We start from the raw sequence: 20,051 nt of genomic DNA, 5'->3' as shown, positions 1-20,051 counted from the left end.
AAAATCATTTTCTCAGAATAACAACTTTTAAATCAAAGTTTATCATAGTTTTTAATTAACTAACCCAAAACAGCCCGCGGTGTTACTACGACGGCGTAAATCCGGTTTTACGGTGTTTTTCGTGTTTCCAGGTTTTAAATCATTAAGTTAGCATATCATATAGATATAGAACATGTGTTTAGTTTATTTTAAAAGTCAAGTTAGAAGGATTAACTTTTGTTTGCGAACAAGTTTAGAATTAACTAAACTATGTTCTAGTGATTACAAGTTTAAACCTTCGAATAAGATAGCTTTATATGTATGAATCGAATGATGTTATGAACATCATTACTACCTTAAGTTCCTTGGATAAACCTACTGGAAAAGATAAAAATGGATCTAGCTTCAATGGATCCTTGGATGGCTCGAAGTTCTTGAAGCAGAATCATGACACGAAAACAAGTTCAAGTAAGATCATCACTTGAAATAAGATTGTTATAGTTATAGAAATTGAACCAAAGTTTGAATATGATTATTACCTTGTATTAGAATGATAACCTACTGTAAGAAACAAAGATTTCTTGAGGTTGGATGATCACCTTACAAGATTAGAAGTGAGCTAGCAAACTTGAAAGTATTCTTGATTTTATGAAACTAGAACTTTTGGAATTTATGAAGAACACTTAGAACTTGAAGATAGAACTTGAGAGAGATCAATTAGATGAATAAAATTGAAGAATTAAAGTGTTTGTAGGTGTTTTTGGTCGTTGGTGTATGGATTAGATATAAAGGATATGTAATTTTGTTTTCATGTAAATAAGTCATGAATGATTACTCATATTTTTGTAATTTTATGAGATATTTCATGCTAGTTGCCAAATTATGGTTCCCACATGTGTTAGGTGACTCACATGGGCTGCTAAGAGCTGATCATTGGAGTGTATATACCAATAGTACCTACATCTAAAAGCTGTGTATTGTACAAGTACGAATACGGGTGCATACCAGTAGAATTGTTGATGAAACTTAACGAGGATGTAATTGTAAGCATTTTTGTTAAGTAGAAGTATTTTGATAAGTGTATTGAAGTCTTTCAAAAGTGTATAAATACATATTAAAACACTACATGTATATACATTTTAACTGAGTCGTTAAGTCATCGTTAGTCGTTACATGTAAGTGTTGTTTTGAAACCTTTAGGTTAACGATCTTGTTAAATGTTGTTAACCCAATGTTTATAATATCAAATGAGATTTTAAATTATTATATTATCATGATATTATCATGTATGAATATCTCTTAATATGATTTATATACATTAAATGTCTTTACAACGATAATTGTTACATATATGTCTCGTTTAAAAATCATTAAGTTAGTAGTCTTGTTTTTACATATGTAGTTCATTGTTAATATACTTAATGATATGTTTACTTATCATAGTATCATGTTAACTATATATATCCATATATATGTCATCATATAGTCTTTACAAGTTTTAACGTTCGTGAATCACCGGTCAACTTGGGTGGTCAATTGTCTATATGAAACATATTTCAATTAATCAAGTCTTAACAAGTTTGATTGCTTAACATGTTGGAAACATTTAATCATGTAAATATCAATCTCAATTAATATATATAAACATAGAAAAGTTCGGGTCACTACAATAACATACTTACAATATTAATTATAGAAGTCATATGTATATAGATTACTTTTAATTTGCACATAATTATTTTGTACCTTATTTTACATATTTGATTTTGTTGTTTAAATTATATTTTATTACTTTCAACTATTATATATATATATATATATATATATATATATATATATATATATATATATATATATATATATATATATATATATATATACACATAACAATGGTTCGTGAATTGTCGGGAATAGTCGAAGGGTAATTGAACATATGAACATAGTTCTATAATTTTCAAGACTCAACATTATAGACTTTGCTTATCGTGTCGGAATCATAGTAAGATTAAGTTTAAATTTAGTCAGAAATTTCTGGGTCGTCACAGTGAGTTATAGGTTTAACCTATATATCAAATTGTAATAATAGACCACAAGATTTCATTGTTCATAAATATCGATCTGCATAAAAATCATTCATATGAATTGAACACCTGGTAACCGACATTAACCATAATGCATAGAATATCCCCACAGACATCGATGTCTGTATAATAATAATCTCGAAGTACTAAAGTCATCCATAAACATGAATGGGGGTTGTTAGACCCAATAGATCTATCTTTAGGATTCGCGTCAATTAGGGGCCATTTCCCTAATTCTTAGGTTACCAGACTTGAAGGGCGATATTCGATTTCGATAATCCAACCATAGAATGTAGATTCGCGTATTTGTGTCTATTTTGTAAAACATTTATAAAACTGCATGTATTCTCATCCCAAAAATATTAGATTTTAAAAGTGGGACTATAACTCAATTTCACAGATTCTTAATTCGTCAAGAATTAGACTTGGCCACAGGTCGATTCACGAACCTATAACAAATATATACATATATATTAAAGTATGATCAAAATATATTCACAACATTTTTATTACGTGTTACCGTTTTAAATTGTTAAGTTAGCAGTTCAACGTTAGTAGTCCACAATTAGTAGTCCATAATTAGTAGTACATAAATAAATATAATTTCTCGAATCAATCCACGACCCAGTGTATACAAGTCTCAGACTCGATCACAACTCAAAGTATATATATTATTTTGGAATCAACCTCAACCCTGTATAGCTAACTCGAGCACATATAGAGTGTCTATGATTGTTCCAAATAATATATATAGATGACGTCGATATGATATGTCAAAACATTGTATACGTGTCTATGGTCTATCAAGATTACATAATATATGTTAGAATACATTTATAATACAATATAAGTTAGTTAAGTTATGGTTAGTATAGATTTGTTACAAATTTCACATAGCTAAAACAAGCAAAATTATCCAATTTTGTTTTACCCATAACTTCTTCGTTTTAAATCCGTTTTGAGTGAATCAAAGTGCTATGGTTTCATATCGAACCTGAGTTTATGAAACTAAACAAAAAAAGTGATGGTTTATAGTCAGAGTTACATGTTACAAGTCATTTTTGTAAGAGGTAGTCATTTCAGTCGAAAGAACGACGTCTAGATGACCATTTTGAAAACATACTTCTGTATTGAGTTTAACCAAGATTTTTGGATATAGTTTCATGTTCATATGAAATATCATTTTCCCAGAAGAACAACTTTTAAATCAAAGGTTATCATAGTTTTTAATTATCCAACCCAAAACAGCCCTCGGTTTCACTACGATGGCGTATGTCCGGTTTTACGGTGTTCTTCGTGTTTCCAGGGTTTAAATCATAAAGTTAGCATATCATATAGATATAGAACATGTGTTTAGTTGATTTTAAAAGTTAAGTTAGAAGGATTAACTTTGTTTGCGAACAAGTTTAGAATTAACTAAACTCTGTTCTAGTTATTACAAGTTATAATCTTCGAATAAGATAGTTACATATATATATATATATATATATATATATATATATATATATATATATATATATATATATATATATATATATATATATATATATATGTATATATATATATGTATGTATATATATATATATGTATATATATATATGTATATATATATGTATATATATATATATATGTATATATATATATATATATATATATATATATGAATTGAATGATGTTATGAACATCATCACTACCTCAAGTATAGTAGGTAAACCTACTGAAAATCACAAGAAATGATCTAGAGCTTTAAAGGATCTTAGATGGCTTGAAAGTTCTTGAAGTGGCATCATGACACAAAAACAAGTTTAAGTAAGATTTCTACTCGAATTAAGATTGTTATAGTTATAGAAATTGAATCAAAGTTCAAATATGAGTACTACCTTGAATTAGAGAGATAACCTACTGTAAATAACAAAGGTTTCTTGATCTTGGATGATTACTTGGAATGGATTAGAAAGCCTGGAAGTAAACTAGTAAACTTGAAAGGGTTTTCGAAGTGTTCTTGAGTAGTGGTTTTTATGATGACTATAGATAATAACCAAAACTTGTATTTGATAATTTCTTGCTGGAAAAATAGTAGTTTAGATGTTCATGGAAGAGTGTGTGTATTTTGAGAGAGAATTGGAAAGAAAATTGGAATGAAATTGAGTGAATGATGAGTGGTAAGTGGTGAAATGTCCCGTTCATATTGATTATAAACGTTCCATATTAATTGATTTCGTCGCGAGGTTTTTGACCTCTATATGAGATGTTTTTCAAAGACCGCATTCATTTTTTAAAAAAACCATAACCCTTATTTTATCTATAAAGGTTTAAAAGCATTACGTAGATTATTAAATAATGATAATCTAAAATATACCGTTTACACACGACCATTACATAATGGTTTACAATAAGAATATATTACATCAAAAATAAGTTTCTTGAATGCAGTTTTTACATAATATCAAACAAGCATGGACTTCAAATCTTGTCCTTATTTTAGTATGCAACAGCAGAAGCTCTTAATAATCACCTGAGAATAAACATGCTTAAAACGTCAACAAAAACGTTGGTGAGTTATAGGTTTAACCTATATATTATCAAATCATAATAATAGACCACAAGATTTCATATTTAAATATACATCCCATACATAGAGACAAAAATCATTCATATGGTGAACACCTGGTAACCGACATTAACAAGATGCATATAAGAATATCCCCTATCATTCCGGGAAAATCCTTCGGACATGATAAAAACAACATCGAAGTACTAAAGCATCCGGTACTTTGGATGGGGTTCGTTAGGCCCAATAGATCTATCTTTAGGATTCGCATCAATTAATAGATCGGTTTACTAATTCTTAGGTTACCAAGCAAAAGGGGCATATTCGGCTTCGATCATTCACCCATATAATGTAGTTTCATTTACTTGTGTCTATTTCATAAAACATTTATAAAACTTCATGTATTCTCATCCCAAAATATTAGTTTTTAAAAGTAGGACTATAACTCACTTTCACAGATTTTTACTTCGTCAGGAAGTAAGACTTGGCCACTGGTCAATTCATGAACCTATAACAAATATGTACATATATATCAAAGTATGTTCAAAATATATATACTACATTTTTAATACGTTTTATTGTTTTAAGTTTATTAAGTCAGCTGTCCTCGTTAGTAACCTACAACTAGTTGTCCACAATTAGATGTACAGAAATAAATCGATATATATTATCTTGAATCAATCCACGACCCAGTGTATACATGTCTCATGCTAGATCACAACTCAAAGTATATGTATTTTTGGAATCAACCTCAATCCTGTATAGCTAACTCCAACATTACTGCATATAGAGTGTCTATGGTTGTTCCAAATAATATATATACATGGGTCGATATGATATGTCAAAACATTTGCATACGTGTCTATGGTATCCCAAGATTACATAATATATTAGAATACATGTATAGTACAATATAAGTTAGCTAGGATATGATTTGTATAGAATTGTTACAATATTTCCCGTAGCTACAACAATCAAAAAATATCCAATCTTGTTTTACCCATAACTTCTTCGTTTTAAATCCGTTCTGAGTGAATCAAATTTCTATGGTTTCATATTGAACTCTATTTTATGAGTCTAAACAAAAAAAGTATAGGTTTATAGTCGGAAATATAATTTACAAGTTGTTTTTCTAAGAGGTAGTCATTTCAGTCGAAAGAACGACGTCTTGATGACCATTTTGAAAAACATACTTCCACTTTGAGTTTAACCATGATTTTTGGATATAGTTTCATGTTCATAAGAAAACTCATTTTCCCAGAATAACAACTTTTAAATCAAAGTTTATCATAGTTTTTAATTAACTAACCCAAAACAGCCCGCGGTGTTACTACGACGGCGTATGTCCGGTTTTACGGTGTTTTTCGTGTTTCCAGGTTTTAAATAATTAAGTTAGCATATCATATAGATATAGGACATATGTTTAGTTGATTTTAAAAGTCAAGTTAGAAGGATTAACGTTTGTTTGCGAACAAGTTTAGAATTAACTAAACTATGTTCTAGTGATTCCAAGTTTAAACCTTCGAATAAGATAACTTTATATGTATGAATCGAATGATGTTATGAATATCATTACTACCTCAAGTTTTGTAGATAAACCTACTGGAAAAGAGACAAATGGATCTAGCTTTAAAGGATCCTTGGATGGCTTGAAAGTTCTTGAAGCAGAATCATGACACGAAAACAAGTTCAAGTAAGATCATCACTCGAAATAAGATTGTTATAGTTATAGAAATTGAATCAAAGTTTGAATATGAGTATTACCTTGTATTAGAAAGATATCTTACTGTAAATAAGAAAGATTTCTTGAGGTTGGATGATCACTTAACAAGATTGGAAGTAAGCTAGCAAACTTGGAAGTATTCTTGATTTTATGAAACTAGAACTCATAGAATTTATGAAGAACACTTAGAACTTGAAGATAGAACTTGAGAGAGATCAATTAGATGAAGAAAATTGAAGAATGAAAGTATTTGTAGGTGTTTTTGGTCATTGGTATATGGATTAGATATAAAGGATGTGTAATTTTGTTTACATGTAAATAAGTCATGAATGATTACTAATATTTTTGTAATTTTATGAGATATTTCATGCTAGTTGCCAAATGATGGTTCCCACATGTGTTAGGTGACTCATATTGGCTGCTAAGAGCTAATCATTGGAGTGTATATACCAATAGTACATACATCTAAAAGCTGTGTATTGTACGAGTACGAATACTGGTGCATACGAGTAGAATTGTTGATGAAAATGAATGAGGATGTAATTGTAAGCATTTTTGTTAAGTAGAATTACTTTTATAAGTGTCTTGAAGTCTTTCAAAAGTGTATGAATACATATTAAAACACTACATGTATATACATTTTAACTGAGTCGTTAAGTCATCGTTAGTCGTTACATGTAAATGTTGTTTTGAAACCTTTAGATTAACGGTCTTGTTAAGTGTTGTTAACCCAATGTTTATTATATCTAAAGAAATGCTAAATTGTTACATTATCATGATATTATGATATATAATATATCTTAGTATGATATATATACAGTTAAATGTTACAACGATAATCGTTACATATATGTCTCGTTTCGAAATCATTAAGTTAGTAGTCTTATTTTTACATATGTAGTTCATTGTTAATACACTTAATGATATATTTACTTATCATTTATCATGATTATATATTGTAACAATATCTTAAAATGATTCATATGTAGTTAGTAAGACGTTGATATAACGATAATCGTTATATATATCGTTTTCGAGTTTCTTAATTCAATAGGCTCATTTTTATGTATATAACTCATTGTTAAAATACCTAATGAGATACATAGTTATCATAATATCATGTTAACTCTATATATATATCCATATATATATCATCATATAGTTTTTACAAGTTTTAACGTTCGTGAATCACCGGTCAACTTGGGTGGTCAATTGTCCATATAAAACCTATTTCAATTAATCAAGTCTTAACAAGTTTGATTGCTTAACATGTTGGAAACACTTAATCATGTAAATATCCATTTCATTTAATATAAATAAACATGGAAAAGTTCGGGTCACTACAGTACCTACCCATTAAATAAATTTCGTCCAGAAATTTGAAGCAGTTGAAGGTGTTGACGTATCTTCTGGAAATAAGTGCGGGTACTTCTTCTTCATCTGATCTTCTCATTCCCAGGTGAACTTGGGTCCTCTACGAGCATTCCATCAAACCTTAACAATTGGTATCTTGTTTTGCTTAAGTCTTTTAATCTCACGATCCATTATTTCGACGGGTTCTTCGACGAATTGAAGTTTTTCGTTAATTTGGATTTCGTCTAACGAAATAGTGAGATCTTCTTTAGCAAAACATTTCTTCAAATTTGAGACGTGGAAAGTGTTATGTACAGCCACGAGTTGTTGTGGTAATTCAAGTCGGTAAGCAACTGGTCCGACACGATCAATAATCTTGAATGGTCCAATATACCTTGGATTTAATTTCCCCCGTTTACCAAATCGAACAACGCCTTTTCAAGGTGCAACTTTAAGCATGACCATCTCTCTAATTTCAAATTCTATATCTTTTCTTTTAATGTCCGCGTAGCTCTTTTGTCTACTTTGGGCGATTTTCAACCGTTGTTGAATTTGGATGATTTTCTCGGTAGTTTCTTGTATTATCTCCTGACCAGTAATCTGTCTATCCCTCACTTCACTCCAAAAAATTAGAGACCTGCACTTTTTTACCATAGAGTGCTTCAAACGGCGCCATCTCAATGCTTGAATGGTAGCTATTGTTGTAGAAAAATTCTGCTAACGGTAGATGTCGACCCCAACTGTTTCCGAAATCAATAACACATGATCGTAGCATGTCTTCAAGCGTTTATATCATCCTTTCGCTTTGTCCATCAGTTTGTGGATGATAGGCAGTACTCATGTCTAGACGAGTTCCTATTGCTTGCTGGTAATGTCTGCCAGAATCTTGAAATAAATCTGCCATCCCTATCAGAGATAATAGAGATTGGTATTCCATATCTGGAGACGACTTCCTTCAAATACAGTCGTGCTAACTTCTCCATCTTGTCATCTTCTCTTATTGGCAGGAAGTGTGCTGATTTGGTGAGACGATCAACTATTACCTAAATAGTATCAAAACCACTTGCAGTCCTTGGCAATTTAGTGATGAAATCCATGGTAATGTTTTCCCATTTCCATTCCGGGATTTCGGGTTGTTGAAGTAGACCTGATGGTTTCTGATGCTCCGCTTTGACCTTAGAACATGTCAAACATTCTCCTACGTATTTAGCAACATCGGCTTTCATACCTGGCCACCATAAATGTTTCTTGAGATCCTTGTACATCTTTCCCGTTCCAGGATGTATTGAGTATCTGTTTTATGAGCTTCTCTAAGTACCATTTCTCTCATATCTCCAAATTTTGGTACCCAAATTCTTTCAGCCCTATACCGGGTTCCGTCTTCCCGAATATTAAGATGCTTCTCCGATCCTTTGGGTATTTCATCCTTTAAGTTTCCCTCTTTTAAAACTCCTTGTTGCGCCTCCTTTATTTGAGTAGTAAGGTTAGTGTGAATCATTATATTCATAGATTTTACATGAATGGGTTCTCTGTCCTTTCTGCTTAAGGCGTCGGCTACCACATTTGCCTTCCCTGGGTGGTAACGAATCTCAAAGTCGTAATCATTTAACAATTCAATCCACCTGCGTTACCTCATGTTCAGTTGTTTCTGATTAAATATGTGTTGAAGACTTTTATGGTCGGTATATATAATACTTTTGACCCCATATAAGTAGTGCCTCCAAGTCTTTAATGCAAAAACAACCGCGCCTAATTCCAAATCATGCGTCGTATAATTCTGCTCGTAAATCTTCAATTGTCTAGACTCATAAGCAATTACTTTCGTTCGTTGCATTAATACACAACCGAGACCTTGCTTTGACGCGTCACAATATATCACAAAATCATCATTCCCTTCAGGTAATAACAATATATGTGCCGTAGTTAACTTTTTCTTCAACAATTGAAACGCTTTTTCTTGTTCATCTTTCCATTCAAATTTCCTCCCTTTATGCGTTAATGCAGTCAAGGGTTTTGCTATTTTAGAAAAATCTTGGATGAATCTCCTATAATAACCAGCTAGCCCTAAAAATTGGCGTATGTGTTTCGGAGTTTTCGGGGTTTCCCACTTTTCAACGGTTTCAATCTTTGCTGGATCCACCTGAATACCTTCTTTGTTCACTATATGACCGAGGAATTGAACTTCTTCCAACCAAAATGCACACTTTGAAAACTTAGCGTACAATTTTTCTTTTCTCAGCAACTCTAGCACTTTTCTCAAATGTTTTTCGTGCTCTTGATCATTCTTCGAGTAAATAAGTATTTCATCGATGAAAACAATGACAAACTTGTCAAGATATGGCCCACACACTCGGTTCATGAGGTCCATGAACACAGCTGGTGCGTTAGTCAATCCAAACGGCATAACCATAAACTTATAATGACCGTAACGTGTCCTAAAAGCAGTCTTTGGAATATCATCCTCCTTCACCCGCATTTGATGATATCCGGAACGTAAATCGATCTTCGAATAAATAGACGAGCCTTGTAGTTGATCAAATAAGTCGTCGATTCTCGGTAGTGGGTAGCGGTTCTTGATGGTAAGTTTGTTCAACTCTCGTTAGTCGATACACAACCTGAATGTACCATCTTTCTTCTTGACAAACAAAACAGGAGCTCCCCATGGTGATGTGCTTGGTCGAATGAAACCATGCTCTAAAAGTTCCTGTAACTGACTTTGTAATTCTTTCATTTCGCTGGGTGTGAGTCTGTATGGAGCATGAGCTATTGGTGCAGCTCCTGGTACAAGGTCTATTTGAAATTCAACGGATCGATGTGGGGGTAATCCCGGTAATTATTTCGGAAATACATCGGGAAATTCTTTTGCGATGGAAACATCACTGATGTTCTTTTCTTCAGGTTTAACTTCCTCGATGTGTGCTAGAATGACGTAACAACCTTTTCTTATTAGTTTTTGCGCCTTCAAACTACTAATAAGATTTAATTTCACGTTGTTCTTTTCTCCGTACACCATTAAAGGTTTTCCTTTTTCACGCATAATGCGAATCGCGTTTTTGTAACAAATGACCTCTCCTCTCACCTTCTTCAACCAGTACATGCCAATTATTACATCAAAACTCCCTAACTTGACTGGTATTAAATCAATCTTAAACGTTTCATCACCCAGTTTAATTTCTCTATCCCAACATATATTATCTACTGAAATTAATTTACCATTTGCTAATTCGAGTAAAAATTTATTATCCAAAGGCGTCAATGGGCAACTTAATTTAGCACAAAATTCTCTACTCATATAGCTTCTATCCGCACCCGAATCAAATAAAACATAAGCAGATTTATCGTCAATAAGAAACGTACCCGTAACAAGCTCCGGGTCTTCCTGTGCTTCTGCCGCATTAATATTGAAAACTCTTCCACGGCCCTACCCATTAGTATTCCCCTGATTCGGGCAATTTCTAATAATGTGGCCCAGTTTTCCACATTTATAACAAACAGGGTTGGTATTACTTGCTCCAACACTATTCGTTTCGGCATTACTTGTTCCGACATTATTTGTTCCTTTGGTTCTGTTAAACTTTGGTCCGTAGACCTCACACATTGTCGCGCTATGACCATTTCTTTTACGCCTGTTGCAAAATATCGTGCAAAACCCCTGATGATTTTCTTCACACCTATGACATGGCTGTTTTTGGTTTTTGTTGCCGTTTAGTTGTTATTGAGGTTGTTGTTGGGATTGTTATTGTTGTTGAAACGGTTGTTGTAGTTGTTGATGTTGTTGGGATGTTTGTTGTAGTTATTGTTAGGATTGTGGTTATTGTTGCAATTGTTGTTGCGTTGTTGGGATAGTTGTTGCGATTGTGGTTGTAATTGTTGTTATTGTTGTATTGGTGACTCTTGTCACCGTTTTCCTACCACTTCCTCTTGAGTTGTTTCGTGTTGGCTTCTTCAGCCGCCTGCTCTTTAGTTCTTCCCTCAATCTGATTTATGAGTTTATGAGCCATTCGACTTGCCTTCTATATAGAAACGGGCTCGTGTGAACTCACATCTTCTTGAATCCTTACTGGTAACCCTTTTACAAACGCGTCGATCTTCTCTTCTTCATCTTCGAATGCTCCCGGACACAATAGGCATAACTATGTGAATCGTCGTTCATATGTGGTAACGTCGAACCCTTGTGTTCGTAATTCTCTAAGTTCTGCCTTGAGTTTATTGACTTCGTTTCTAGGACGGTACTGCTCGTTCATCAATTGCTTGAATGCCGACCACGGTAGTGCGTAAGCAGCATTTTGTCCTACCTGTTCAAGATAGGTGTTCCACCATGTTAACGCAGTACCTGTGAAGGTATGTGTAGCGTACTTCACTTTGTCCTCTTCAGTACACTTACTTATGGCAAACACCGATTCGACTTTCTCGGTCCACCGTTTCAATCCAATTGGTCCTTCGGTTCCATCAAATTCCAAAGGTTTGCAGGCAGTGTATTCTTTGTAGGAGCATCCTACACGATTTCTTGCGCCGTTAGCTGCATTGCTAGATTCAGAGTTATTGTTGGTATGTAGCGCAGCCTGTACTGCGGCTATGTTTGCAGCAAGAAAGGTATGAAATTCCTCTTCGCTCATATTCATGGTTTGTCGAGTAGTCGGTGTCATTTCCTTCAAAATAGCCAATTGAATCGAGTTAATCATACAGAATATTAAGAGTAGTCAATAGTATTTCGTAGCATAATATGAACTCATTTATAAAAGCTTTTTCTTCATATTAGCGTTTTATAAATTTAAATTCGGGTACTACCTACCCGTTAAGTTCATACTTAGTAGCTAATATACAATTCAACTACTACAATTCCATATGAAAAACTGATCATAATAATATATCACATACAAATATTTTTCAAACTTACAACTTCGCTATATTACATATAACATGAAATATAGTACTCTTTGATACAGAATAGTTTTGAAGATAAACCTAGTTAATACGCAAGTTGTTCAGCAAAGGAAATAAAGACACGTAATTCATAAGTCCAGAAACAAGTCATGCATTCTGGTTTTACGAAGACGACTTCCCATCCTTGGTCTTGTGGAAAATAACCGTTATGACCATTGGCAAGGCAGCATGTTGTAATGTCGTCAAAAGGACGAGGGTTTCGTAATGTCCAACAGCCCCGTAATAATCTAAAAACCTTGTTTCTCACCCCAACTACTGAATCCGTCACTTGTGGGAAGGTCTTATTTAAAAGCTGCAGTCTGATGTTCTTTTTCTCACTTTGGTAAGAAGCGAACATCACTAACCCGTAAGCATAACATGCTTCTTTATGTTGCATGTTAGAAGCTCTTTCTAATTCACGAAATCCTATGTTGGGATATGTTGAGTCAAAATAGGTTCTTAACCCGTAGCGTAAAATTGCATTTGGGTTCCCCGCATTTAATGCTTTAAAGAAAACACGGCGTAACTTACGGTCTCCCCAATGTGATATACCCCACATATCAAAGGAAAGCCTTTTATAAACTAAGGCATTTCTGGAAAGTCTTTCAAATGTTTGACAAGTTAATTTCGCCATAACTAAATGTGCTGATGAATTCTGACCGAATCTAGACAAGATTTCCTCAATCATATCCTCTGGTAGGTCTTCTAAAATATTCGACTGTCTACCCTTAACGTCCATTTTGTTTTTATACTGTAAAATAGACAAGGATTAGATTCGTAAAAGATAATTAACAAACAATACAAGCAATTTTTTTTACATAGAACATAAAAGTACAAGCACACTACAATACATATAATATACAACATGATTACAACCCTCTAATATGAATCACTGGTTTCTTCTTCTTCGGACTTGGTTTGTTTTTCTAATTTTCTAGGAATATACGGTGTTCCTCTAATATGAGCCGTCGTTTTCCACAATGGTTTAGAGAAACCTGGTGGTTTAGAGGTTCCCGGGTCATTGTTATATTTTAGGAAATACGGATGTTGTCGATACATATAAAGTTCATCGGGGTTGGAATCGGGTTTCTCTATTTTTATACCTTTTCCCTTATTATTTTCTTTCACTTTATTAAATTGGGTCGAGGTAATTTCTATAACATCATCGGAATCCTCATCGGGATCTAATTCATCGGAAAATTGGTAATCTTCTCAATATTTTGCTTCTTCGGCGGAAACACCATTGACCATTATTAACTTTGGTCCGTTGGTTGAGGATTTTCTTTTATTTAATCGATTTACTATAGGTATCAATATTTCTTCCTCCGGAACCTCTTCTTCTGGTTCCTCCTCTTCCGATTCCTCCTCTTCTGGTTCCTCCTCTTCCGGTTCCTCCTCTTCCGGTTCCTCCTCTTCCGGTTCCTCTTCTTCCGGTTCCTCTTCGGGAATTTGTGAATCTTCCCAAAATATATTCGACTCTTCATTATTATTAGGTGAATCGATGGGATTTGTACTAGAGGTAGACATCTATCACACAATATCAAACACGTTAAGAGATTAATATATCACATAATATTTACATGTTAATAATATATAGTTTCCAACAAAAAAATGTTAAGCAATCGTTTTTGAAGAAAAACACGGTCGAAGTCCAGACTCACTAATGCATCCTAACAAACTCGGTAAGACACACTAATGCAATTTTCTGGTTCTCTAAGACCAACGCTCGGATACCAACTGAAATGTCCCGTTCATATTGATTATAAACGTTCCATATTAATTGATTTCGTCGCAAGGTTTTGACCTCTATATGAGACGTTTTTCAAAGACTGCATTCATTTTTTAAAACAACCATAACCCTTATTTTATGTATAAAGGTTTAAAAGCATTACGTAGATTATCAAATAATGATAATCTAAAATATACCGTTTACACACGACCATTACATAATGGTTTACAATAAGAATATATTACATCAAAAATAAGTTTCTTGAATGCAGTTTTTACATAATATCATACAAGCATGGACTCAAAATCTTGTCCTTATTTTAGTATGCAACAGCGGAAGCTCTTAATAATCACCTGAGAATAAACATGCTTAAAACGTCAACAAAAATGTTGGTGAGTTATAGGTTTAACCTATATATTATCAAATCATAATAATAGACCACAAGATTTCATATTTAAATATACATCCCATACATAGAGATAAAAATCATTCATATGGTGAACACCTGGTAACCGACATTAACAAGATGCATATAAGAATATCCCCTATCATTCCGGGAAAATCCTTCGGACATGATAAAAACAACATCGAAGTACTAAAGCATCCGGTACTTTGGATGGGGTTCGTTAGGCCCAATAGATCTATCTTTAGGATTCACGTCAATTAGTAGATCAGTTTACTAATTCTTAGGTTACCAAGCAAAAGGGGCATATTCGGCTTCGATCATTCACCCATATAATGTAGTTTCATTTACTTGTGTCTATTTCGTAAAACATTTATAAAACTTCATGTATTCTCATCCCAAAATATTAGTTTTTAAAAGTGGGACTATAACTCACTTTCACAGATTTTTACTTCATCGGGAAGTAAGACTTGGCCACTAGTCGATTCACGAACCTATAACAAATATGTACATACATATAAAAGTATGTTCAAGATATATTTACTACATTTTTAATACGTTTTATTGTTTTAGGTTTATTAAGTCAGCTGTCCTCGTTAGTAACCTACAACTAGTTGTCCACAATTAGATGTACAGAAATAAATCGATATATATTATCTTGAATCAATCCACGACCCAGTGTATACACGTCTCAGGCTAGATCACAACTCAAAGTATATATATTTTTGGAATCAACCTCAACCCTGTATAGCTAACTCCAACATTACTGCATATAGAGTGTCTATGGTTGTTCCAAATAATATATATACATGGGTCGATATGATATGTCAAAACATTTGCATACGTGTCTATGGTATCCCAAGATTACATAATATATTAGAATACATGTATAGTATAATATAAATTAGCTAGGATATGATTTGTATAGAATTGTTACAATATTTCCCGTAGCTACAACAATCAAAAAATATCCAATCTTGTTTTACCCATAACTTCTTCGTTTTAAATCCGTTTTGAGTGAATCAAATTGCTATGGTTTCATATTGAACTATATTTTATGAATCTAAACAGAAAAAGTATAGTTTTATAGTCAAAAATATAATTTACAAGTCATTTTTGTAAGAGGTAGTCATTTCAGTCGAAAGAACGACGTCTTGATGACCATTTTGAAAAACATACTTCCACTTTGAGTTTAACCATGATTTTTGGATATAGTTTCATGTTCATAAGAAAAATCATTTTCCCAAAATAACAACTTTTAAATCAAAGTTTATCATAGTTTTTAAATAAATAACCCAAAACAGCCCGCGGTGTTACTACGACGGCGTATGTCCGGTTTTACGGTGTTTTTCGTGTTTCCAGGTTTTAAATCATTAAGTTAGCATATCATATAGATATAGGACATGTGTTTAGTTGATTTTAAAAGTCAAGTTAGAAGGATTAACGTTTGTTTGCGAACAAGTTTAGAATTAACTAAACTATGTTCTAGTGATTTCAAGTTTAAACCTTCGAATAAGATAACTTTATATGTATGAATCGAATGATGTTATGAATATCATTACTACCTCAAGTTTTGTAGATAAACCTACTGGAAAAGAGACAAATGGATCTAGCTTCAAAGGATCCTTGGATGGCTTGAAAGTTCTTGAAGCAGAATCATGACACGAAAACAAGTTCAAGTAAGATCATCACTCGAAATAAGATTGTTATAGTTATAGAAATTGAATCAAAGTTTGAATATGAGTATTACCTTGTATTAGAAAGATATCTTACTGTAAATAAGAAAGATTTCTTGAGGTTGGATGATCACTTAACAAGATTGGAAGTAAGCTAGCAAACTTGGAAGTATTCTTGATTTTATGAAACTAGAACTCATAGAATTTATGAAGAACACTTAGAACTTGAAGATAGAACTTGAGAGAGATCAATTAGATGAAGAAAATTGAAGAATGAAAGTGTTTGTAGGTGTTTTTGGTCGTTGGTATATGGATTAGATATAAAGGATGTGTAATTTTGTTTACATGTAAATAAGTCATGAATGATTACTAATATTTTTGTAATTTTATGAGATATTTCATGCTAGTTGCCAAATGATGGTTCCCACATGTGTTAGGTGACTCACATGGGCTTCTAAGAGCTGATCATTGGAGTGTATATACCAATAGTACATACATCTAAAAGCTGTGTATTGTACGAGTACGAATACGGGTGCATACGAGTAGAATTGTTGATGAAAATGAATGAGGATGTAATTGTAAGCATTTTTGTTAAGTAGAAGTACTTTGATAAGTGTCTTGAAGTCTTTCAAAAGTGTATGAATAAATATTAAAACACTACATGTATATACATTTTAAGTGAGTCGTTAAGTAATCGTTAGTCGTTACATGTAAATGTTGTTTTGAAACCTTTAGATTAACGGTCTTGTTAAGTGTTGTTAACCCAATGTTTATTATATCTAAAGAAATGCTAAATTGTTATATTATCATGATATTATGATATATAATATATCTTAGTATGATATATATACAGTTAAATGTCGTTACAACGATAATCGTTACATATATGTCTCGTTTCGAAATCATTAAGTTAGTAGTCTTATTTTTACATATGTAGTTCATTGTTAATACACTTAATGATATATTTACTTATCATTTATCATGATTATATACTGTAACAATATCTTAAAATGATTCATATGTAATTAGTAAGACGTTGATATAATGATAATCGTTAAATATATCGTTTTCGAGTTTCTTAATTCAATAGGCTCATTTTTATGTATATAACTCATTGTTAAAATACCTAATGAGATACATACTTATCATAATATCATGTTAACTCAATATATAGCCATATATATGTCATCATATAGTTTTTACAAGTTTTAACGTTCGTGAATCACCGGTCAACTTGGGTGGTCAATTGTCCATATAAAACCTATTTCAATTAATCAAGTCTTAATAAGTTTGATTGCTTAACATGTTGGAAACACTTAATCAAGTAAATATCAATTTCATTTAATATAAATAAATATGGAAAAGTTCGGGTCACTACAAGTGGTGAGTGGTGAGTGGGGTTAAAAGGAGTTCTAGTTAGTTGACTTGTTCATGGTAGAAGTTAAATTTGATTAGTCATGCATGACATAATAAAGAGTGGAATCCTATGCTAGTTCCTATTGGTATATACCCATAGTAAGTGCGTCTAGAAGCTGTATATAATACGGGTACGAATACTGAATGAATACGAGTAGAATTGTTGATGAAAATGAATGGAAATGTAATTGTAACCAACTTTGATAAGTATGAGTGTTTTGATATGTGTCTTGAAGTCTTCCAAAAGTGTATTTAATACACTACATGTATATGCATTTTAACTGAGTCGTTAAGTCATCGTTAGTCGTTACATGTAAGTGTTGTTTCGAAACCTTTAAGTTAACGATCTTGTTAAATGTAATTAATCCCTTGTTATTTTACTTAAATGAGATGTTAAATTGTTAGGTTAATATGATAACATGGTTTATGATTATATCTTAATATCATGTATATATGTTAAAAATACTATTACAACGATAATCGTTACATATATATATATATATATATATATATATATATATATATATATATATATATATATATATATATATATATATATATTGTTTCGAAATTCTTAAGTTAGTAGTCTCATCTTACTCGTATAGTTCATTGTTAATACACTTAATGATATAATTAATTATCATTTTATCATGTTAACATAGTGTATTAATATCTTAATACAATACATATGGATTTATTTTAATTAAAACGTTGTTATAACGATAATCGTTATATATCGTTTCGAGTTTCTTTAATTAAGTAGTTTCATTTTATGCATAAAACTCTTTGTCAATATACATTGTGAGATATTTACTTATCATAATATCATGTTATATATATATATATATATATATATATATATATATATATATATATCATCATTTCATTTTTACAAGTTTTAACGTTCGTGAATCGCCGGACAACTGGGTGGTCAATTATCTACATGAAACTCATTTCAATTAATCAAGTCTTAACAAATTTGATTGCTTAACATGTTGGAAACATTTAGTCATGTAAATATAGTTCTCATAATTATGGAAAAGTTTGGGTCACTACAGACAAAAGGTCAGAATTATAAAGGTTCAGCTAAAGTGGCCTAGAAGTTAATTTGTAGACCTAAAAAGCAAGGTGGTTTGTGTTTTAGGCCACTCAAAGAGTGGAATGATGTTCTGCTTATGAAACAGGTCTGGAAAATATTAAGTAAAAAAGAGTCTATTTGGTGGCAATCGATTAATAGAGTGAAATTAAAAGGGAAGGATTATTGGGATATTAACCATGAATCCAGTGATAGTTGGGGATGGAGGAAAATGTTGGTGTTAAGAGATGTTATGAAACCTCATATTTTTAAAGATTCCAATGGTGATATGTGGTTTATTACAAATGACAATAAACTCAAAGCTTATTCAACAAATCAAGCTTGGAAGGATTTGGGGTGTTCTGATCCAAAGATTGATTGGTATCATGTTGTGTGGTATCCTAAAATTACTCCAAAACATGCATTTATTTTATGGCTTGCTGTTCAAAATAGGCTTTCAACACAAGATAGACTTAAGAAATGGTATCCCAATGAGCAGATTGAATGTAGTTTTTGTGGCAATCAGGAAGATTCACACTCTCATCTGTTTTTTAGGTGTGAATTTACAAGCCAAGTTTGGAATAAGGTCAAGAGAATGCTTGTTTATAAAGGATTGAATAATGGTCTATTGCATATTGTTCAAGATATGGCTAAGTATACTGCCATCAAAGATATAAGGAACATTTTAAATAAAGTGGCTATTGGAGCTGTGGTGTATTATATCTGGATGGAAAGGAATAGGAGAATATTTAGGAAGGTGAAGAAATCAGTGAATGAAGTTAGTGATGAAGTTAAGGATTTCATTCGGGTCAAAATGACTAGCTTGAAAGTCAAGGATACTAAGAATGTGCAGAAAGTTGCTGAATTATGCAGTTTGGTTTTGATGGATAACAATCTGCAGATTGCTGTGTAATCTATTTGATGTTAGTATGGTGTTAGAATTGCTTTTTTGATGGTTGTTTTTTTTTTTTTTTTTTTTTTGCATTTGGGTTATGAGTATGCTCTGCCCTGTTTTGTAGTTTGTGTTTGTGGTTTAATATATTCTTGCCTTTTGAGGGAAAAAAAAATCTGAACGAATTTTATAATAAAAATCAAAACTTTTATATCAAAATAAAAAAAAGTAACTAAATAACTAACCTGGA

The 20,051-nt window shown here is 32.1% G+C and overlaps 1 protein-coding gene across 1 annotated transcript in view; it reads left to right on the top strand.

Annotated features, from left to right (window-relative positions):
* LOC139887621 (uncharacterized) overlaps positions 1-19,822 on the top strand; it is a 34,841-nt gene extending 15,019 nt beyond the window's left edge. The window contains exon 3 of the mRNA XM_071870697.1: positions 18,979-19,822. Within this exon, the coding sequence (XP_071726798.1) occupies positions 18,979-19,822 (844 nt within the window). The remainder of the gene's footprint in view (positions 1-18,978) is intronic.
* Positions 19,823-20,051: the final 229 nt, after the last annotated feature.

This window comes from Rutidosis leptorrhynchoides, chromosome 2, assembly GCF_046630445.1.
Source record: "Rutidosis leptorrhynchoides isolate AG116_Rl617_1_P2 chromosome 2, CSIRO_AGI_Rlap_v1, whole genome shotgun sequence".
Classification (NCBI taxonomy): Eukaryota; Viridiplantae; Streptophyta; class Magnoliopsida; order Asterales; family Asteraceae; genus Rutidosis; species Rutidosis leptorrhynchoides.
This window is presented reverse-complemented; position numbering and strand designations above follow the sequence as displayed.